This window comes from Nelusetta ayraudi, unplaced genomic scaffold, assembly GCF_046127955.1.
Source record: "Nelusetta ayraudi isolate G7.1 ecotype Tasmania unplaced genomic scaffold, CSIRO-AGI_Nayr_v1 ptg000033l, whole genome shotgun sequence".
Classification (NCBI taxonomy): domain Eukaryota; kingdom Metazoa; phylum Chordata; class Actinopteri; order Tetraodontiformes; family Monacanthidae; genus Nelusetta; species Nelusetta ayraudi.
Window position 1 is genome coordinate 688,028 of NW_027466083.1, and position 22,836 is coordinate 710,863.

The 22,836-nt window shown below is 46.8% G+C and overlaps 2 protein-coding genes across 14 annotated transcripts in view; both read right to left on the minus strand.

Moving 5' to 3' along the window:
* The window catches only part of LOC142891663 (NACHT, LRR and PYD domains-containing protein 12-like), a 44,840-nt gene extending 37,449 nt beyond the window's left edge, over positions 1-7,391 (minus strand). For all 13 annotated transcript variants that reach the window (XM_076031353.1, XM_076031356.1, XM_076031354.1 and 10 more), the window contains exons 1-9: positions 7,223-7,391; positions 6,931-7,072; positions 6,591-6,710; positions 6,255-6,374; positions 5,569-5,675; positions 3,496-5,284; positions 3,173-3,343; positions 963-1,139; positions 456-632 (exon numbers count right to left, since the gene is read on the minus strand). In XM_076031353.1, the coding sequence (XP_075887468.1) occupies positions 456-632; positions 963-1,139; positions 3,173-3,343; positions 3,496-5,284; positions 5,569-5,675; positions 6,255-6,374; positions 6,591-6,710; positions 6,931-7,052 (2,783 nt within the window). In that variant the 5' untranslated portion in view covers positions 7,053-7,072; positions 7,223-7,391. The remainder of the gene's footprint in view (positions 1-455; positions 633-962; positions 1,140-3,172; positions 3,344-3,495; positions 5,285-5,568; positions 5,676-6,254; positions 6,375-6,590; positions 6,711-6,930; positions 7,073-7,222) is intronic.
* A 211-nt stretch (positions 7,392-7,602) lies between these two features.
* ltn1 (listerin E3 ubiquitin protein ligase 1) lies at positions 7,603-22,308 on the minus strand. Its single transcript, XM_076031347.1, has 32 exons — positions 22,149-22,308; positions 21,687-21,893; positions 21,210-21,308; positions 20,564-20,794; positions 20,422-20,474; positions 20,150-20,330; positions 19,496-19,669; positions 19,127-19,317; positions 18,880-19,027; positions 18,523-18,777; positions 17,814-18,125; positions 17,425-17,640; positions 17,308-17,349; positions 17,023-17,212; positions 16,677-16,916; positions 16,266-16,419; positions 16,007-16,157; positions 15,702-15,912; positions 15,064-15,220; positions 14,744-14,857; positions 14,530-14,657; positions 14,298-14,433; positions 13,551-13,695; positions 13,143-13,356; positions 11,886-12,123; positions 11,724-11,795; positions 10,964-11,150; positions 10,383-10,548; positions 10,071-10,291; positions 9,145-9,339; positions 8,783-8,950; positions 7,603-8,296 (listed from the first exon to the last, which is right to left on the minus strand). The coding sequence occupies exons 1-32, from the start codon at positions 22,188-22,190 to the stop codon at positions 8,234-8,236; spliced, it is 5,301 nt and encodes a 1,766-aa protein (XP_075887462.1). The 5' UTR covers positions 22,191-22,308; the 3' UTR covers positions 7,603-8,233.
* Positions 22,309-22,836: the final 528 nt, after the last annotated feature.

Sequence of the window (22,836 nt, forward strand, 5' to 3'; positions counted from 1 at the left end):
GCACAGTTGACTTCATTGTGCAGCGTCATGATGATGTCTTCAAAGGATTGGTATGGCTGCCATTAATACAGTATATAAAATTCAACTAAAACACAATGCAGAACCTTTAATTCATGCACCATGCATGCAGAGTTCCAGCTGCACTTCAAGAGCCTCTAAAAAAAGAAACTGACCAGGATGTGACACCTTTGTTGTCGACCACATCATTTTTGATGATCGAAGGCCACTGTAGTTTACTGGCAAGCTTGGGAAAGGGAGGGAAAGCAAACGAGCAGTGCAATCTAAAATCTGATCACTAGATGGCAGGATTTTACACACTACCTTTAAAGCCAGTGTCAGACATTTCGAACACAGACAACTGTCTGCAAATTGAGTTTCCAACAAGAGTGAAGTGGAAAAACATGACAACAATAACAAGAGTGGTAGAAGTTGTAGAGTGAAGAAGGTGAACCGACCTCAGAGTCTCCAGTTTACAGTCTGGACTCTGCAGAAAACCACTCAGCAGTTCCACTGCTGAATCCTGCAGTTGGTCATTCTCACTCAGCTCCAGCTTTCTGAGGTGGGAGGGGTTGGACTTCAGAGCTGAGGCCAGCCAATCACAGCTGCTCTCTGACAAACTGCAGTTCCTCAATCTGAATACAGAAGAAATGATGGAGAGTTTATAATGATGGAGAGTTTTTCCAAGGTGTCATTGCTCAGAAAATCAAACAAAAATGTTGACTTCAGAATCTGCAACAAAAGACAGATAATGGGACACAGAGGGCGAGCACATGAGTGCTGCAATCTTTGATCTGACCACTAGTTGTAAGAATTTTACACACTGTAACTTTAAACCCAGTGTCAGACATTTCGAACACAGACAAGTGTCTGCAAATTGAATTTCCGACAAGTGTGAAGTGAAAGAAAAGGCAATAATAATAACAAGAGTGATAGAGGTTGTAGATTGAAGAAGGTTAACTGACCTTAGAACCTCCAGTTTACAGTCTGGATTCTGTATAAAATCACTCAGCAGCTTCACTGCTGAATCCTGCAGCTCGTCGTTTTCACTCAGGTCCAGCTTTCTGAGGTGGGAGGGGTTGGACTTCAGAGCTGAGGCCAGCCAATCACAGCTGCTCTCTGACAAACTGCAGTTCCTCAATCTGAATATAGAAGAAATTATGTGTTTAAACTTTTAATCAATCATGTGACCTTCATCAACAATCAGCAACTTCCATTGACCTCCAAAGGTACTCGTGACATTTTCTACACTTTCTTCCACACTTTCTGCCTCAGCTGCTGCAGAACCAGTCTCTCAAAGTCCTTCTTGACATGTAAGGCCAAGGTGACTGGCCTATAGTCATTGAGAGACTTGGAATGTTTCACCTTTGGCACTGGAATAATGCAGGAGGGGAATGCTCCTCAGTTTCAAAGAGAGGCTGAAGATGTAGTGGAACACCTCAACCAGCTGCTCAGCACCTGCCTTAAGCAGTCTGGGGTGAATGTGGTCTGGGCCCATTGCCTTCCTGGCTTTGAGCTTTGATAGCTCCTGTCTCACCTGGCTCGATGTAAAAAGTGGCCTGGGGAAGTGGGGGCGTGAGGGTGGTAGTGGGAGAGGGGGGGGGGGGGGTATGGCTTGGGCTGTTAGTTAGGGGAGACCTGTTTCACCAAACTCTGGACCAGACGAATTAAGCCCCTTCATTCCACTCCACAACTCCTTGGCATTGCCCTGCTGAAGCTCCAGCCTCCCTTTGTAGCTGTTCTTGGCCCGTCTCAGCTCCCTCTTCAGCTCCTTTTGGACGACTCTCACGTCCTCCCTGTCTCCAGACATGAATGCCACCCTTTTCCTGTTGAGGTGGATGTTAATGTCCTTGTTAATCCAGGCCTTGTTATTCAGGAAACAACATTGTCCACACCAAACGCAGGCTATATGCAGGTTGGCCAAAGTTGAGGTTATTGCCAAGTGTGACGCCGAGGTACTTAAAGCTGTCAATGATCTGAACAGATTGATGGTTGATGGATATGGGGTGCTGGGGTGAAGGGGGACTGATGACGAGTTCTTTAGTTTTGGTGACGTTGAGGTGGAGGTAGTTATCCTCACACCACTGGGTGAAGTGTGTGATGGTGTTGTAATAGTCCTGAGTGGAATTGTTGTCTGTGAGGAGAGCGAGAATAGCTGTGTTGTGTGAATATTTGAGGTAGGTGATGGCGGGTGATGGGCTGGTGCAGTCATTGGTGGTCGGGGAGGGGGCTCAGTACAAAGCCTTGCGGTGCTCCGGTGTTGGTGGTGAGTGTGGGTGATGTAGTTGAGCCCACCCGTACCGCTTGAGGTCTGTTGCTGAGGAAGTTGTGTATGAGGTGAATGAGCCGGGGGGGTATATTCAGGTGGAGGAGCTTCTGGATCATCAGGTGCCACGGTATGGTGTTAAAAGCAGAAGTTGAAATCAACGAAGAGGATTCTGGTAAAGTGTCCTGGTGAATTAAGGTGTTGGAGCAAGGTGTGGAGCAGGTAGCTGACGGCATCCTCCGCTCCCCTCCTGGCCTTGTAGGCGAATTGGAGAGGGTCCAGTTGCGGACTGACAGATGACACGATGGCTTTGAGGATCAGCTTCTCCAGACACTTCATCAGGATGCATGTTAGGGCGATGGGGCGGTAGTGGTTGAGTTCTGTGGGGCGGGGCTTCTTAGGTATGGGGATGATGGTTTCCCAAAGAGTGGGGATTGTAGTGATGTGAAAGGATTCAAGGAATAATCTGTGAATGATGGGTGACAGTTCCTGAGCGCAGGACTTCAGCACCCTACCAGAGATGTTGTCTGGCCGCAGAGCCTTGCCCAGTTTGCAACGGCTGAGCAGCCGCCACACGTCCTCCTCAGTGAAGGGGCCTGGGTCATCTGAGCAGAGTAGCTGGAGTGTTTACAGACATCTCTCACAGTCGGTTGAGAAGTCCAGGGTAGTCGGGTGAGAAGTCAAGGGTTCGGTAGATTCAGTTAACACACACAGAACAACATGATAACTGCAGCACAGAGCTGGATTAGTACTTAAAATAAGAAGAAAGGTTAGAACAGGCTGCCACTCACCAAGTGCAATCTTCCTAATTTCTGTCACAATCACAACAACTAGACACAATGTTGTGAGACTGTGTTTGATTTTCTTCTGCTGACAGACATTGTCCACCAGTAGAAACCAGTAACTGACCTGAGAACTTCCAGTCTGCAGTTTGGACTCTCTAGTCCAGTACAGAGCTGCTTCACTGATGGATCATCCAGTTCGTTTTGACTGTGGTCCAGCAGTGTGAGGTGGGAGGGGCTGGACTTCAGAGCTGAGGACACCACTTCACAGTGAACCTCTGAGAGTTCACCATAACATCTGCAATGAAGGAGAGTGTGAAGCCGTGGTCGACATGTGAGAGAGACTCTGCTGACTGTGAAAGTTATTCAAGGCTCATTTGATCTGCTTCCATCATCATCATCATCATCATCATCATCATCATCATCATCATCATCACATTGTTTACGTACCCTAAATGTATCACAGCCTTCCTGCAGTTCCTCACAGCTGGAATCAATCTCAATTTTCCTTCATCTGATGTGTTGTACGTCCTGAGGTCCAACTCCTCCAGAACCTCCTCTGACATCAGCAGCACGTAGGCCAGAGCTGAACACTGGATCTCTGAGAGTTCCTTCTCTGATCTGTACTCTGACTGCAGGAACTCTTGGACCTCCTGATGCACAGACCGATCCTGCAACTCCAGCAGACAGTAGAAGATGTTGATGCTTCTGTCAGGAGAAACACCCTCAGTGTCCAATATATCAATGTTCATCCCCTTAAGGTTCTTGATGACCTGCTTAATGGTTCTTGGATGGTTGTCAGTGTGACCCAGCAGGCCTCTAAAGAGTCTCTGGTTTGATTCCAGACTGAGTCCATGGAGAAAACGGACAAACAAGTCTCGGTGACCGTTTGGACTTTGCATTGATTCATTCATCATCCTCCACAGGAACTCATCCAGGGATTCTCCAGATTCATCATCTTCTGTCATCTTCCTGTTGGTGTGACAGTGGAGGCTGTAGATTGCAGCCAGAAACTCCTGGACGCTCAGATGAACGAAGCAGTAGACGGTCTTGTGGAAGATCACAGTCTCTCTTCTGAAGATCTCTGTACAAACTCCTGAGTACACAGAGGCGTCAGTCACACTGAGACCACACTTCTCCAGGTCTTCACTGCAGAACATGATGTTTCCACTCTCCAGATGTTCAAATGCCAGCTGGCCCAGCTTCAGAAGAAGCTCCCTGTCAGCCTCCGTCAGCTCCTGTGGACCTCCTCCATACTTCTGTTGCTTCCTCATGGTCTGAACCAGCAGGAAGTGTGAGTACATGTCAGTCAGGGTCTTGGGCAGCTCTCCTCTCTGCTCTGAGCTCAACATGCTCTCCAGAACTGTGGCAGCGATCCAGCAGAAGACCGGGACATGACACATGATGTGGAGGCTCCTGGAGGCCTTGATGTGGGAGATGATCCTGCTAGACACATCTTCTTTGTCTCTGAACCTCCTCCTGAAATACTCCTCCTTCTGGTCATCGGTGAAGCCTCGTACTTCTGTCAGCCTGTCCACACATGGCGGAGGGATCTGATTGGCTGCTGCAGGTCTGGAAGTTATCCACAGCAGAGCCGAGGGAAGCAGATCTCCTCTGATCAGGTTTGTTAGCAGGACTCTGACTGACTTCTTCTGAGTGACGTCAGTCACCACCTGCTTCTTCTCAAAGTCCAGAGCCAGTCTGCTTTCATCCAGGCCGTCCAAGATGAAGAGAAGTTTGCAGACATGCAGCTGCTCTGCTGTGAGCTTCTCTAACGTTGGATGGAAAACATGGAGCAGCTCCAGAAGACTGTAGTGCTGCTCTTTGACCAAGTTGAGCTCCCTGAATGAGAGAGGAACCACCAGATGAAGGTCCTGGTTCTTCAGGCCCTGGGCCCAGTCCAGAGTGAACTTCTGCACTGAGAAGGTTTTTCCAACCCCAGCGACGCCGTGGGTCAGCACCACTCTGAGTACCTGCTGCTCAGGTGAGGCTTCAAAGATCTGGCTGCACCTGATTGGACGGTCATAGAGGCTCTTCTTGGTCTCCAGCTGCCTGACCTCATGCTGTCTGTTGACCTCTCCACTCAGTCCCTCAGTGATGTAGACCTCAGTGTAGATGCTTTCAAAGAGGGTTTGACTTTCTTGATTTCTTGCTTCATTTGTTCCTTCAGTCACACGTTCATATCTCCTCTCCTGACTGATCTTATGCTGCTGTAGAAGCACCTGCAGACCATCAGCCACTGGAGCAGGGAAAGGTTTGGAGAGGAAAACATCAGTGAGAGAGTGTGAGCATCATTCTCTGTACACAACTTTTTCAGCTGCTTTGGTTAAGCTGCTGCTGCAGCTGTGTGACTATCTGACTGTTTGCTCTAAACGTCCCTCAGTGAATCTTCTGGATGTCCTGACATGATATCAGGAGGGAGAAGCTAAAGAGGTGCAGGTGGACGGTCTTATCGTAAACAGTCTGGGTGTGACGGGCAGGTTGCAGTGTTTCTCCACATTTCCACAGGAAATGAGGACTCACCTGATGGAGCAGACTGGTGCCAGTCTGTGACCAACTGGTGTCCGTCATCAGTCAGAATGTCCCCACACAGCTGCATCTCCTCACAACCACCACTCGTCTTCCTCCTCCTGTGAATGAAGGCACTTTGATCATTTCACCACTTTTAATCTTTGCTTATTGAAATTCTTCAATCTTTTGTCTGTGTTCAGTTTTGTTTTTCCCCTTGTCCTGTCTGGCCAACAAGCAGACATGTGTCTGAATAAACTGAGGGAGGGATAGAGAGTGATAAAGACAAAAGAAAGGGATGTGGGTGAAGGGCAAGGGAGAGGAGAGAGGAGACAGAGAGGGATAGAAAGAGCAACTGGCAACAATGTACATGTATTGTGTAAAAAAACAGATATTAATTTAGTTAATGCACTAATTCAAATAATATACAGATTCATTTTGTCTTTGACATGAACTTTATTTTAATTGTTGGTTCTAAATCAACTCTAATTCCCATGGTGCTCTCCTCTGCAGTCTGCCCAGTAGAAATTATTTCATCAGCTCAGGTCAGTTTTTAATGTCAACACTGGGTTGTGTTTCTCTCCAGTGATGCTTGTTTGACTTTGGACTGAACCGGATTTACACGTTTTCTGCAGTGTGAACACTGACGTCACTGGATCCAATTCCAACTACGCACACGCACGCACACACAGTTTTCTTACTGTGTCTCAGGAGGCCTTGGTTCATTACTGAAGTCTGGAGGAAGAAATATGGAGTGGTGACTCTTCAGATCGTCACAGATGAACCCTGGAGACTCTGCTCTCTTTCTCTTGTATTGATCCCTGTAACACAAACATGTCTGTGTTTAAAACATGACTCCTTCACAAATCATCTTCTGAGGGTCATTATTAAATCTCTGCAAACGGCTGTTTCCAGTCAGGAAGAAGTAAAAAGCATTGCTCCTAGCACATCAGGTTCCAGTTCTTCCAGACGACCAGCAGTTTGAACAGTGAGTCAAAAAGCAGTAGCAGTTACTGAGTCAGTCCAAGTTTTCTTACTGTGTCTCAGGAGGCCTTGGTTCATTACTGAAGTCTGGAGGAAGAAATATGGAGTGGTGACTCTTCAGATCGTCACAGCTGAACTCTGAAGACTCTGCTTCCTTTCTCTTGTATTGATCTCTGCAACGCAAACATGTCTGTGTTTAAAACATGATTCCTTCACAAATCATCTTCTGAAAGTCATTATTCAATCTCTGCAAACGGCTGTTTCCAGTGAGTGGGAATAAATAAGAAACGGTTGTTCCTAACACATCAGGTTCCAGTTCTTCCCGACGACCAGCAGTTTGAACAGTGAGTCAAAAAGCAGTAGCAGTTACTGAGCCAGTCCAAGTTTTCTTACTGTGTCTCAGGAGGCCTTGGTTCATTACTGAAGTCTGGAGGAAGAAATATGGAGTGGTGACTCTTCAGATCGTCACAGCTGAACCCTGGAGACTCTGCTGCTCCCTCCTCCTCAACCTCCATTCCAACGCTAATCGTCTGAGCTGGAGGTCAAACAGGAAGTGAGGCAATGAGCTCAGAACACTCTGACTTCCACTTGGGATGGCGAGAAGAGGAAGAAATCAAACAGAGTGAAGTCACATTGTTTTGACTGGCGTTACATTTAATCAGTTATTAAGTCAGTGAGGAGTCACCTGCTGCTGCTGCTCTGTCTGTTGCTGCTGCTGCTGCTGCTGCTGCTGCTGCTCTGACTGTTGCTGCTGCCTCAAAATGGAGTCGGACTGAAAGCGCTTTGACTTTGAGCGTCTTTTCCTGCTGCTGCTGTGCCCACCATCTGGAAATGACGTGGTGAGTCAAAGTGCATGTGGGTGTGGCCAAGAGTGTTTGTGTGACTCCAAAGTCTGTGAAGTAGGTTTTATATTATTGTATAAACAAGTCATTAGTTAGAGCAGAAAACCAATCCATTATTTCTACATAAATACAATCCCAGTCTGGACACAGACTGTTACTTCACCGTGATCGACAACCTCATTGTAAAAAAAAAAAATAATAATAATTACAAGCAACGTGCACGTTTGGTGATTTCAATCCACTTGAGGTTTATTTATTCATGTATCATGAACATCTGAACACAGGCACACGGGAAGAGATTTACATTGGTGTTTTCTTGTTGTCTGCTAGCATGGACAAAGATAAATGAAAAAGAAAGCACAGAGCTAAAAGACCCCCTGGTACCCATGTATGATCTCACAATGCATTGATGATTTACCAGCAAAGGGAATGTCAAAGATCACATTCTAACTTCTTACACTCCTAAATATTAGGAAATATTTTTTTAAAAGCGTCTTTTGGGTCTTCTGACTATGGACTCATTTCACTTGGTGCTACAGCAGCTTCTGGCTCACCCACATTTGTGATTCAGCCTCTTTTATGCCATCTTTAATGTATATATACATTTGTGTAAAAAAAAAGAAAAAAAAAAAAGATTAAAACCATCTAATTATTAACATCAGCGGGTTGCAGGAGATGCTCTGCAAACAGAGGAAGTCATGAAGAATTCTCTCCAGACAAGAAAATAGATTCTTTGAAGGCAAAGGAAAGAAAATGTGATCCAATGAAATAGATTTTCTTTTATTTTGGAGTTGCTGTCTGGAGTTCTTTGTGAACTTGGGGGCGACTGAGGAAGCGTCGGCAGCCAGGCAGAGTTAAAAGAAGGTTTCTCTGCACAGCGGACAGGTGGACTTGTTGCTGGAGGTAAACCACTTGTACTGTAGGGAGACCACAAGAAGCAGAAATGAATGGAAGGATGACAAAAGGAAATTATTGATGTTTTTTTTTTTTTTAAGTGAATATGTGTATACAGGTAAATATTTTCAGCAGTCCATTCATGTTGCAAGAGATGTGCTTGAATTGTGGACTGAAAGTGTGTCATTTTAAAATAGCTTCCCCTCTTTTATCAGAGGCTAAGAAGCACTTTTGCAGCTCGAATTTGAGTTTAGATTTTGTATTTTTCCTCCACACATACACATTGTTTATCACTTGATGAAATCCCTATGGTGATATTCACTTTATGGCGCCAACAACAAAATAAAGATCTCATTTTGGAACACATGCAAAGCTTTCATTTCTCACGACACACAAAGTCAAACCGACGCTGTGAGCGTGAAGTGTGTTTTGAACCCTGGGGCCGATCGTACCGACACTTTGCTTTCAAACTCTTGTTTGAGGCATCTTGAAAGCCGGTCGGCTCTTACCAGACAGGCCGAGTGGAACTTCTTCTTGCAGGTGCGGCAGCCCTTCTTGGGCAGCGAGTAGTTGGAGCCGTGGATGACGGAGAAGCAGATCATGCAGTCCTCTATTCCCTCGAATCGTTTATCCACGTTGTTCTTCCACAGCGCCAGGCCCTCCATGATGCTGCCGTTCTGCACACACACACACACACACACACACACACACACACACACACACACACACACACACACACACACACACACACACACACACACACACACACACACACACACACACCGCAGTGAGTCTGGGGCAGCGGCTCATTGCCGTTGGCTGGATTTTTTTTTTTGTTGTTGCTTTGTTTCCTTTTGTTCCTCTTTCCTACCTGATGTGTGAGGTAGGTGCTCAGCTGCAGCATCCAGTTCCGCCACTGCTGCACGGCCACGCCCACTCGCCTCCCGCTCTCCACGGAGATGGAGCCCAGAGGGCAGTTCTGAGGCAGCTGAATCACCAGCTCGATGAAGATGTCGTCCACGGAGTAGGTGGCGATCACCTCTCGCGCGGCCGAGCGAGCCTTCACCTGGGGCAGAGAGAGAGAGCGAGAGAGAGAGAGAGAGAGGAAAATTCCATCACTGTGTTTGGCAAAATAAAAGCGATATTTCTAAAATTTCAACTGGGATTTGCAGGTGTTTCCATTGAATGGTTCCAAGCGCAGAAGCCGTAATTCTGGTCCCACGAGACTTGACGAGAATCACGTTTGCTTTTGTTTGTTTGCTGTCAAGAACGGCTGCTATATTTCCCTCCTCTGTCCAATCAAAACGCACCATTCTCACTGGTCAGTGTACTGGTCACGTGACCCTGTACGTCACGTCCGCCGATGCGTCAATGTGAAAAAAGTATTGCCACGACACTTTAGCAATATTCCTCTACATGGATACGCGTGAAAAACCACCTGATGACAGCATCAAAAGCTTTCAGCCGTGTTCCAGAGGTTTTTCCAAGTGGAGCTGCTTCCATCACCAGGTTTTATTATGGCCATATTCAGGTTTTGCACAATTCTAGGGCGAATGGAAACGCAGCTACGGTCTCCTGGATGTCTCAGGGAAATAATGTGTATCAAACATTAACACAAGCATTTTTTTTATAGCTGCAGAATTTTTCCAATTCAAAGGTTTTCTGGTTGATACACTTTGTATAACATCCCCAAAAAATAAGCCAGAAGCTTAAGATGCAAAGGTATGTTAGGGTTTGTCAAGAAGGCTGTGATAAAAGCCATCGTAGGAGATACAGATTGTTTTTTTGCCAACTCACCGTCATGTTCTCAAAGATCTGGGGGCTGGAGTGGACAGACGAGATCTCCTGCGCAGACAGCACAGGGCTGACGTATTTCGTGGTGAACTTCTCCACCGTGGCGCTCACCCTCTTCTCCTGGCTGTTCCACCACAGCCGCACCATGGCGGGCAGGTCCTGCACCGTGTTGTAGTACACGCTGCAGGCCAGGTGGGGGAGCTCCCACTCAACGCTCTCGCTTTCTGAGGGAATAAAACAACAGGGAAGTTGGTGTGTGTGTGTGTGTGTGTGTGTGTGTGTGTGTGTGTGTGTGTGTGTGTGTGTGATACTGACTGTCGACAGCCAGAGAAATGCTCTCGGTGAAGAAGGTCTTGGGCTCCCTCAGCTCTGGACCCTGACCCGGGCAGGTGGGATTCTCAGGCATCAGTTTGAAGAGGTGGAGGAGAAGCTTGTTGAGGGCACCGCTTCTCTTGATGAACTGGGCGTAGTGGACCCGCAGCTGGAAGGAGGGAAGACAGAAGAATGGATTTATGGAACCTTGATGTCCTAACTGGATTTCAAAGCTTCCCTTTTTTTCCTTCTATTTTCTCTCTTCTTTTTTTAAAGACTGGACCCCCGAGCAGGAAGGAGTTTTGCTTTGGCGTTATGGATCTCCTGGAAACTATGCATTAACCTTCTAATTCACAGCTTCACTTCTATCTGTTAAGGCTGATACTTAGTTGGACATTGTACACATTTGGGGAGCTAACACTATACTTGGTAGAGGACGGTTTTTACTAACCTGGGAAAAGAGGGAAATTTTGATATATTCCTCGAATATGCCTCAAACATTTCATGACATCGTACCTTTAGCTACCAGGCAAATCTAGTCATCAACAAGCAATATGACACCGCAGCTCAAATGAATGGCTCACGTGGGCGGGCGCAGATTTGAAGAAGGTGAGGAGGAGCTTCCAGGCCAGCAGGTATCCCAGAATGCAGGAGTACTCCACGCTGAGGGGTTGGACCACTGCAAACTCGCCGACTTGGACCGCCGCCAGGATGCTTTCACACAGCTCCTCGCAGGTGGACAGGACGGCCATCAGAGCAGCAGGAGGAGACCTGAACAAAAGCAAACAAAAATCAATGTGCGTGTTTGAAATTATAACTGGAACATGTGTGTCACTTTGACTGTCTAACTGTACGGAAGCGCACTGCATTCACTGGATAAAAATTCAGGCACCTTATCTCGTAATTATGAAAGGTCTCGCAAAAACGTCTGTAAATCTTTTCTAATCAGTGGCCAATGATGGCGCTATCGCAGTTAAACTGCTATTATACCTTCTCAGTTTGAGACACTGGGAAATATTTGTATTTCTTAAAACTAAGCACGGTATTAATATTAGCATGTCAACACTGCGCAGGTACGGAAGCACATTGCGAGAGAAGGTGCCTAACGTTTGTCTTTTCTCCAGTGAGTGCAATGCGCTTCCATATCACTGGATAGCTAGTACAATAAAATAACACTCTATTGTACTGATCAATGAACGATACGGAGGGCTAGTGCCCCCTGGTGGCTATGCGTATAATGACATTCTCAATAAATCACAATGACCACTGAAAATGTTGGTGTCATACAAGCACTGATGTACAATGTTTGAACAAACAGAACAGTGAACTCTTCGCTGTACTTACAGACAGGGTTCATCTTTATCATCATCAGGCTTGTTGCCATCTGTGTCGCACTCTGGCAGCTGTGGCATCACCCTGCAGGGGAAAAATAAGCATGTTTGTTTCATCCAGTGTTGTGTTTGATTCAGAGATAATTGAACAGGTTACAAAGGCAAAACGTGTTACTTTTCCAGCAGGCGGTAGACGGTGATTTGCAGCGGCCTGGCCTTGAAGAGCAGCAGAGGGCAGAAGATGTTGAGGAGCGTCTGCAGCGGCTCCGGCAGGTTGCTGCTCTGCTCGGCGCTGAAGCGTGGAGGCAGGCGGTTGTTGGTTAGCTGCTGCACGGGCACGTAGGTCAGAGCCGCGCCAACAGACTGCAGCACGGCCAGAGGGAACGCAGGCTCGTCCGGTTCAGTGAAGGCATCTGGAGACAAACACAACACAACACAACAGGGGTCAAACTGGAGAGTTGAGGGATCGCTCAATACTCAAAGGTTGATCCTGTTTTAATATATCAGTCAAGCACTTCCATGTTCCTCTTTTACATGTTGCCATATAATATCAATAAATTAGAGGGTGAGTGGTTTAAGGTCCAGTGTGTAAGATTTTTAAGGAAGCCCAGTACTGAAGGCCAACCTGCATTTCGTATTTAGTTCACTGTCAGGTGGGCTTCCTTATAGAATAGAATAGAACAGAATAGAAGACCTTTAGTGATCCCACAGCGGGGACATTTGCATAATTACAACAGCAACTGGACAGTGCAAAAAGATGGAAAAGGCAATAAAAAATAAATGTAAAGTAAAATATTTGAAAGGTATAAACAGACAAAGAAAACAAGATCTTTACATTCGTATGGACAAATAAATAAATCGGTCTTCATTGCAACTTTGAGAAAAATGTAAAGCTGTTAAGAGGACGTATTAAATACAATGACTTCCTTAAAAAATGGAGGTACAGATGGCAGCTAAACTAGGAGCAAGAGCCTTATTGCTCCAAGTACATTCTTCTATATATGAGAACCGTTGTAAGGGAAGGAAAACAAATGACTTTTGTTGTACTGCGAGTATACACTTTGATGAATGTATTTATGGGCAGCATGTTAAGCTTTTACCAATGTAAAAATCATAAATCAAGCCAAATCTTTCACTCTGGACCTTTGGGTTCCACACTTGAGTATTATAGAGACTAGGAGTCCTATAGGGAGTCGCTACTAGCTGCTAGTGGGAACAATAAGCCTTTTATTACAATGAACACAAATCATACAGAAATCAAACCCGAGCACAGACGGAGACAGTCGACAACAGTTTGGCTCCTCCCCCTTCAGCACGACATGCAATAATTAACTCCAACTTTAAAGCGTCAGCCATCACCACATCATGCTGCACTGCCCTCTAGTGGCTCAGAGGAAAACATAAAAAAAAGGTATAGATTTTCCCCACATACCTGTGATACTGATGGGCAAAGGCAGCATCAGGTTGTAGATTCCCTCCAGGAAGAAGTCGCTCCACTCGGCAGTCAGCTCTGACGGCAGCTTTTCTGCAACTCCAGGCGGAGGCGACGAGAAGAACCGATTCAGATTCACGATCAACGCGGCGTTCTGGCACACAAACAGCTGCACCCAGGGGTTCCACAGACTGCCCACGTTCTCGCTGGCAACCTGACGTGGAGAGAAATCCAAAATATATCCTTTTTAGAAATGTGTGTGACACTTCAGTGAAAGCAAACAGTCAGAATTTTATTTTTGTTTTAACCTGTGAAGCACTTTGGGTTGCTTTTTTCATGCATGAAAAGTGCGATATAACTAAAGTTTGAATTGAATTGAATTGAATAAAAGTGTGACTTCCACCTTACCTCCAACCACGCCATCATGGAGCAGAGCAGGAAGTCCCAGTGGCCGCCCCCCAGAACCGTCGGCTGATGAGTCACCAGCCAGGAGAGGAAGCGCATCATCTCCACCACCAGGTTCAACTGAGCCGAAGGTGTGCTGGACAGATTGCTGGAATACAAACAACATCAACACGATCAGCTGTTTTCCTGACCTATAAATCCAAACTTTTCTGTCACTGTTTATTCTGCAAAAAAGGTCAAAGGTGGATCCAACCTGCATGAACTGCCAGCTGATAACTAGTGCAGACACATGGGGGGCGGGGGGAGGGGGGAGTAATTCCCACTGACAGTGAGTCACACCTACAGGTTCATTTAGATTGGCCAGTTCATCTGACTAACACGTCATTGCACTGTAGAGAAGGTGTGGGCAAACCATGGCCCGGGGGCCATATGCGGCCTGTTAAGCTTTTTAATCCGGCCTGGAGAACTTAAAGAAATTATATTTTTCAGTGTTTTAAGAGTCATTTCAATAAAGAGCAAAACACCGTGGGGCTGCAAAAAGACACTGATTTTGTTGATGCTTTGGTTCATTTTCAATCGACATTAAGCCAGGTTTTTCTACATATCCCATGATAGATTTCTCCTCCTATGAGGTGGCTCACCAAAACACTCCATCCATCTGCTGCTGCTCTGGCCCCTCGGTCCAATTTTAGAACACCCACCAGTCAAACATTTGCCCACCCCTGCGCTATTACAGAGAGAGTGAATCACCTGCCAAAGAGGAACCAGTCCTCCTTTCTGTTCCTCCACTCCATGATGGTGGCCAGCACGGCCAGTGCCACCTCCTCCTCCACCTGGGTGTCTGCTTCCAGGCAGCACATCAGCACCGCCAGATTCCCGTACACATCTGTGACACATGCAAACCCACCACCACAAAAAAAAAACTCTCTTAATCCAGGATGAACCATCTTTTTTAGGGGGCAAAGTCGGTGTCTTTTCTCACCCGCATTTCCCTCCCAGTTGATGAGTCCGGCAGTGGCCAGAGCCACCAGATTCACTCTGTCTTGCCTGGTCATGGCAGGGCAGAGCAGCTGGAGCGTGCTCAGTTTGCTCTCAGACACTGGCAACAGGCTGAACAAACACACACACAAAAAAAAAAATCTATCAAGAGGCTGTGAGAAGGTACCAGAGGAGGAGGTGATTGTATAACTACTCACCTGTCTGCACGGCCATACAGGCCCCTGATGGTTGAGGAGTGAGTGGCCGCCAGCTTGTTGGCGCTGATGTAATTTCCCAGAGTCAGAGACCACAAACCTCCATCCTCCAAAGACCTGTGGCGCAGCAGCAACAACGACAACAACAACAACAACAAGCTTTTCATCCAGCGGTTACAATTATCATCGACTGGGTAATAAGTCGGTAATTGTGGGCTAACTGGTTGTTGGTGAATGTAGAGCGAGTGTAATGAATCAGCCACCCTGACGTCTTCAGAAGACGCTGGAGGCGCTCGGGCCAGCGCTGGTGTGAACAGACTGACCTGGTGTAAAGCGTCTCCAGCAGGTCTCGCAGTGGAACGAGGCTGTGGAGTCCATCTGACAAGCCCCAGTCAGCCAGCAGGCTGTGAAAGGAGGCCACAGCGCTGGAGCTGTGCTCCACCTCCTCACACCACTGCAGTGCATACAGCAGCTCTGAAACTGCAGAGAAAAACAGTTCCATTCAAATCTGTTAATATGCACTGAAGCTTGATGTACACTAGCAGTCAACCGTTTGGACACCCTGTGAATTCGATGTCTTCTCTTTCATTCTCATGACTGTTGACACTGAAGGCATCAACACTACGTATGAACACACATGGAATTATGGAGGAAACGTAAGGAAAAAAGGAAAGGAAAAAAAAGTGTCAAATAACTCAAACACTTTTTATATTGAAATTCTTCAAAATAGCCACCTTTCATAAAAAGCACATTTAGAGTTACTGAACGTGTTTTTCTTTGCTGCATTATTACATATATCTTGCCTAGCTCATATATTCAATGTCTGCAGTGTCTATCTGCAGTGGAGAAAGTTGTAAAAAAAAATTGCATGAGCAGGTGTCCAAACCTTTGACTGCTCGTGTGGATACAAGAAAATGAAATGACAGCTATAGACGTGTGTACAGATGTGCAACATTTGAACCTGTCGTCTCGAGGATCTGCAGGTGTGGAATGTTTTCCGCCGTCTTTTGCTCACAAGGCCTGAAGGCAGCAAGCCGGGCGACCTTCCCCAACAGGGCGCAGGCACAGAGGTGAGCAGGCAGCCTGGCCGACGCCTGAGACTTCCACACATCCACCGAGGACTGCTCACAAAGTCCTCGATAGCAGCTGGAGAGCAGCGGCATTTTGACCCACTGTGGACACGACAGGAAACAATCCACCCTGAAACTATCTTTTACATTTACTTTGTAATAATCTGTGCAAGAAAGAGGGGAACGGTCTGCTTACCTGGGGGGGTAGGGCTTGCCTTATTCTCGTCCACTCTGCCTGCCTCGGAGTCAAGTGTGTGAAGAAGCTGACGAGGAGCGGAGACTCTTCATCGCTCACGGAGACGATGGTCTTGACGATGGTCTGCACGGCTTGAGTCAGCACCTGCAAGCTAAAACATCAGGTGCAGAGTCGTCAAGCAGACAGCCGGCAGGCCTTCGACGTGCGGTGAAGACGTGTGTGCCGCCCAGCAGGAACAAACGCCAGGCTTTCCTTTCACCTTTTAATGTCCAGAGGGAGTGTGAGGACTTGGTTCTTCACCCACGTGGCAGATTTGTGCAGGAAGCCGCCTTCCTTGATTTGGTGGTCAGAGTGTCGGACCAACGACTGGACCCCGGCAACGCACACCCTCCTCAGCTTAGCCAGCAGCGAGTCTGTCAAAGCCACAGCAGCTCCAGTAGTTATTGAGCTCACAGCAAGGGGAAGGGCGGGGCATGGATGTATTATAAGAACTGGATACCGCACTGGAGATTTTTTTCCCCCAGTGGCCACTCAAGGTACTGCAGCAAAAAATCCCATTAGCCCAAAATAGCCCGCAATACAAGAATAAAGGCCTTTAAACAGCTGACAGGACGACTGTGACCTAAAACGCGATTCAAAGCAAATCTTTCTATTGTAGATTTTTGCCTACCGGACAGCCGACTGTGCGTCTGAGTGACGGCGGTGAGCTGGAAGACGGTGAGCAGGAGCTCCTCGGCCGACAGCAGCAGCAGGCAGTCCTGCACGGAGGAGAAGAACGTGGAGGCCACGTCGCAGATGAAGGAGATGAGCGGCTCCAGGTTGCCTGCGTCTGACAGACTCTTGGTCTCGGACAGCGTTGTGTGAAGCTTCTCGATGATCTTCTCCAAGTACACCTCGCCGATCAGCGCCTCTGGAGCAAAAAGAGTTCGGAGAAAAGGACACAAAGTTTGGGGAGTGATGACAAACAGATGGCGAGGAGGCGGAGTCGGGCTTCGAGCTGCTTCTACTTGGCTCACCGCCATTGTGGTGTTGGGACAGAACCAGGCTGATGAGTGCCCAACTGTGCTGGCATTTCGAAGAGGCCGGCGTGGGAGTGCTGCCTTCCACCCTGCACAGCTCCTCCGTCAGGCCCAGGAGCCGTTGGCCCAGAATGGAACCTCTCAGCCATTCACCGCAGCTTTTCAGCGCCTCCGGATCGGCGCACGCCTGCAGAGACGCACGGCAGAACTTTGGTATCAGTCCGAGTGCGACACTTGAGGTTGATGACGCTCTTTGATGCAAGCCTGCACGATGACACATACCCTTTTGATAATTTGCAAGATGATTCTCCAGTGGAACTCCATCTGAAAGGAAAGTGTAGACGTCAGTGAAGACGCTCTGCGAGTTCTGGTGCCGCTGCTCCAGCTCCGTCTCAGTACCGTGGTCACATGGTTGAGGATGCGGGTGGTCTCCTGGCTGCTGCAGCAGCACAGTGAGCTGAAGAGCATCTCCACGAGGTGCTCGGTGTCTTCGCGGCCCTGTTCAGACAGCCACACCACCACCTGCTCCAGCAGGAACTGCATTGCCGGATTCTTCTTATTCATCTCGGCCTGCTGCTCGTCTTTTGCCTTTTCACCGTCCACTTCCACCAATGACTGAGATGGGCACATAGAGAGGAAAACGTGGTGTGACATGGATCAACGAGCACGCCAGCCGGCGCAATGTTTCGTTTTTGTCAGTTTATACATTCGTATAAACTGAAAAGTTTATCCGAAGAGTGGGAGATGAAAATAGAGTTTTTTTGAAGAAATAAATCAATGCAACTTACACTGAAGACTCTGGGTGTGTGGAAAGAGCGCAGGAGGAGTGAAAGGAAAACAAGATGTCTCTCAGACTTTCCCTCATTTACATGCACCAGGCACAGTTGGGCCAGCTGGCACACGACGTCTTCGAAATGGTGCGTCTTCGGGGACCCAAACGCCGCCTTGCTGGCGAGCGTCGCCTCCGTCTGTGCAGCTTTTTTGACAACGTTCCCCTCGGCTGCACTTCCCTCGCTACTTTCTTGCTTGGGCAAAGTGATCCTGACAGATCTCTTCTTCTGGATTTGATTTGTTTTCACTTTGTCTGGGTGACGCATTACCTGTGGACAAAACAAAAGCAGGTGAGGATGGATTTGTTTAGTTTAGTCAGTGGTTATTCCTTTTCTGATAGAAGTTAGAATAGAATAGTTTCATCGTCATTATGTCAGGTAAACACAACACAATTTGTGAGGCTTATCCGTGTATCACAAATACATAAAAAAAAAAACTTAAGTAATCAATAAAATAAAAACAAGCTAAGAACAACAATCAGCACTCAGCACTACACCAAACAATAAATTCACAGAATCAGTAATTGTAGTGAGATTGTCCGTGAGGTAGTTGTGTGTATTTAGGCAAGACATTACAAACATTGGCAGCAATATGTTTTTAATGTGCACACAGATTAGACTAAACAACAGTGTACAATAGAAATGACAAAGAAAAACAAAAGTATACCTGAAGCATGGTGGCAACCCCTTCCAGAACTTTTGGATCTGCATCCTTGTCGTCTCCATGGCTCACAAACAAGAGGCCGAGTCCCTCCCAGAAGTCTGACAGAAGCTCCTTAAAGACAGCGTTGTCTTTCGCTCCTTCACCGCCGTCGAGTCCTGCCTTGTTCTCCCAGGAAACAAGCATCTCAGTGACGAGGAAGAAAAGTGGGCCGTTCTGGAGAGATGAACTTCCCAGAGCTTTCTCCAGCAGAGGGAGGAGCTACAAAAAGCAAACAAGGCAAACAACAAATTTAAATAAATAACAGTTTGTTTTTCTTCAGATTAGACATTCAAACATGTCAGTGCATCTCCATCATCTCACCTGCTGTGTTATGAGCATTGTTCGGATTTTCCTCTGACCTTCCTCCTCCTCTATGTGATGCGCGATGCAGTACCTGAAGCACTCAACGATGGAGGTCACGATTACTGCACTTTCTGACGGGCTTGTCGACGCCCTCTCACTAGAAAGACTGAGACCAAAAAAAAAAAAATTACAATACAGTTAAATTAAAGGGAAGTAAAATAAATGACGTGATCATCCACTGCATGCGGGGGGGGGGGGGGATCACCCTTGTATGAGAGATGTGAAGAAGGTGGTGTTGAAGTCCAAGGGAGGATCGGTGACCTCTTGTGGAAGCTTGCTGAGGAGTGGCATTAAATTAGGGTGCAGGGCTCTAGCCATGCCTGCACCACCTTCGTTCAGAAGAGCCCAAAGTTTGGGCAGGAAGCCTTTCTTGGCATTCACATGGGTCCAGCAATCCTGATAGAGGCACAAAAAAATGTAGGATGAGACACACGCATCTGACGTTTCACCTCCGTGAACGTGTCCAGGGTGACAACGCAGGCGGAAGGTGGAAAATATTACTGATCATCTGCCGATGTAATGACATTATTTTCACTGTAGAGTCATCGGTTTAAAGAAAAAAAGGGAGGCTTACAGGGATTGTAGACACAACACGAAGCACAGCCTCCCACACTGGCGGCAGCACTGCAGGATCCGTGTCGTCGATGCTGAGCAGAACAGCCGGGCAGAGTCGAGCCGCCTCGGCCTGGACCAGGTCTGGCGTGAACTCGCACAGAGCGCACACCATGGTGAAGAATGCACCACGTACCTGCGGAGGAGCTCGCATTAGTGAGACACCGTTGTTGTAGTGCACACACTCAACAGAACAGACAACAGGAAAAGTCCATTAAATACTGAAAAAGGGTTTGTGACCATTAGAGGGTGAATTTAATTCCCAATAATCCTGCACAAGTAAATCAAACTGCAGCAGTAAAAGCAAAGTTTGCTGATGATGAGGATCATTGTAACCTTGCTTACTGTAAGTGTTATATGACCTGACAATTGTTTAAGATTAAACAAGATAAGATCGGATATTCCTTTATTAGTTCCACATTGGGGAAATTTCAGTAAAAACAGACAATAAATAGCAAACAAGCAATACAGACAAACATGAAAAAAAATTGGAACACACGGTATGAGTGAACACTGCTGAAATGCATTATAGTGCAGTTTGTGCAGTCTACTAGGAGCACTGCTGGTCGCTGGTTATGTGCTTTACTAGCAAAGTAGTGCATTGTGGCGGCAGTACCTGCGGTGTCTTGTGTTTGCTGTATTTCCAAAACCTCCCAGAGCTGAGGAGATGTGCCAGTCTCTGCTCCAGAGCCGTCCTGTCACTCTGCTGCAGCAAGGACAGCAGCCTCTTCACGCCCAACAGAGAGCTGGTTAGCATGCGTAAATACTTTGCCTCTCTCTCCTCCTTGGTCACACTTCTGAATAATTGGTGGAAGCAAAGAAAGTTCGTTCATCACGTCAAGCCGATGATAGAAGTACAGAGAAACGGCATCGCGATCTTTGTCTTACTGTGAATCGCTCAGCGTGTCCGCCGTCTCCTTTAGCAAAATGTCTTGCAGTACCTGAAACGGAAGCGTTCCAATAAGACGTGAGCTCATCTCGACTGTGCTGCAAAGGCGAGCTGCTAAAAACCCTCAGCACCGCGACTCACAGTGAGGATCTCATCCCTGCAGAAGCTGAGAGCCTCAGGCTGTTTGGTGGGCGAGAACGCAGCCTGGAAGGCCTGGCACGCAGCTGAGGCGGCGGGTGTATAAGTATCACACTGAGACAGGATCCAGTGGCCCATCAGGCTCTTCAGAAAAGGGGCCAAGTTGCGACGCACTTTCAGCACCAGCTGCTCAAAGGCCTGTTGTGTTGCCTCCCTGATCCTGCGATCATGGTCCTGGAAGCAATAAATAGGCATGAAGAGCCACACACACAGTTATATATTGTGGCCATGCAATCAACCACATGAGTACATCAGCAGTAACAGCGCATGTTAGATGTTTGGGATGGTTTGAACATGTACAGAAGGACAGTGAATGTATCAGGAGGAGGATGCTGGTGTTGGAAGTGGCAGGCAGGAGGCCTGGAGGAAGAGCAGTGAGGAGAATCATGATGGATGTAGTGAAAGTGGGCTTGAAGTCTGGTAGTGTGAGCGTAGAAGGACGCAGAGGGTAAGAGGGTGAGACGGAGGCGCGTGATTGGCTGTGGCATACCTTGAAGTGAACAGCCGTAAGGAAAAGAAGATCATAGACAAGACACTCACAATAAAGGCTACCGTCGTGTAAATATGAAGGGCTCGGGTGTCGGCTCACCACTGATATCTTGCAGTAAATTCTTGGCCAGTATGGCAGCACCCCCTTCACCTCTTCAGCATCCCGCTCCTGGCACATGGACGCAAAGTCCTGCACCGCCTGAAGAGAGGACGCAACTTTAAATACACATCATTCCCATCAGACATCCGTGACATAGACGCTTTAAATGATGCTACTTCACCTAACTGTGTTGGTTCAATTTACTTTAGCTTTTATTTGTATTTATTACTTACTATTCTGTGTGTAGCTTTTAACTGTTGCCTTATTGCACTGTGTTTCCTGTAAAGTGTCCTTGGTTGCGCAGAAAGGCGCTAACAAATAAAATGTATTATTATTATTATTATTATTATTATTATTATTATTATTATTGTTATTATTAGAGTGTGTGTGTGTGTGTGTGTGTGTGTGTGTGTGTGTGTGTGTGTGTGTGTGTGTGTTACGTTACTCGTAATAGTGTCCACGCTCAGACTGACTTACTTTCAGTCTGGTGACAACATCCCGCTTTGAGAGTTTCCTGAGCACCAAGCGGAAGTCGGCGTCGACCAGGTTGTCGATCTCCTCCGCGCCGTGGACAGCAGGGACGTAACTCAGCTCCGAATTGGCCGTTGTGTCGAAGCCGACGAACCCGGGGATGACGCCACCCTCCCGGGCCAGCACCTCCGCTGCTCGGCCGCTGCTGGACGGCTAGGAGGAGCGGCAAAGTGCGGGCAAGAGGACGTTAGACAGATTCTATCATATTATCTGTGACACTGATAATATGAGTATGTATATAATGGAAGGCAAGTCAAAGTTGAATCGTATTGCCGTAGCGTGTCAATAAAGTTCCCTCGCCTTGCGAAACAGTTGGGACAATCGTCCTGCGAATGTTAGCAAACATTGAGGTGATTCTGGCTTCTTATTCTCTGAAAACGTCACGCTAGGGAGGAAACGCGCTCTTACCCGAACATTTCCTTTAGTCCGCTGCTTATTCTTGCCCCCCATGGATACACATTAATCTTCAAAGTACAAGTTCTTTCTGGGCAAACCGCAGTGTTTGGTGTGCGTGGACACAAGACAGCGCTGACCGAGCGACTGTCGCGGATTGTGATGACGTCACGTTTGGAAGGATTTCCGTTTTGACACTTCCAAAATAAAAACGATCTATTTATTTTCATTCTGTTTATTGTTGCAGATCGTAAACAGGCCAGTATAAAAATTGACGTTCGCATAAGACGACTTGTTTCTTCTTTTTGTAAATACTTATATCGTTGAATTGAAAATACAAATCTATTTTTTGTAACAAAACCATTGTTTTAACCGTTTAGAAGTATAAAATCCTTACTGAATAAAAATCTTTATCCTCTCAGTTTGAGGTCATTCTTGAAAAACAAAAACGAAAAAGAATTAATGTATGGCTTGATGCTTTTTTATTCACATACTTATGATTACAGACTTCTTGCTCTCTTTGAGCAAACGCCAAACAGCTTAGTAAACTGATTTCAAAGTCCTGTGGATTCAAACCCATTAGTCAGAGGGCAAACAAGGTGTAATTAGAACCACGTTAAATGAAAGAAAATGAATTAGGTGTATCATATATTAATATGAATCTAAGATATAGTCTAAATGTCTCAACAGAATGTCAAAGAAA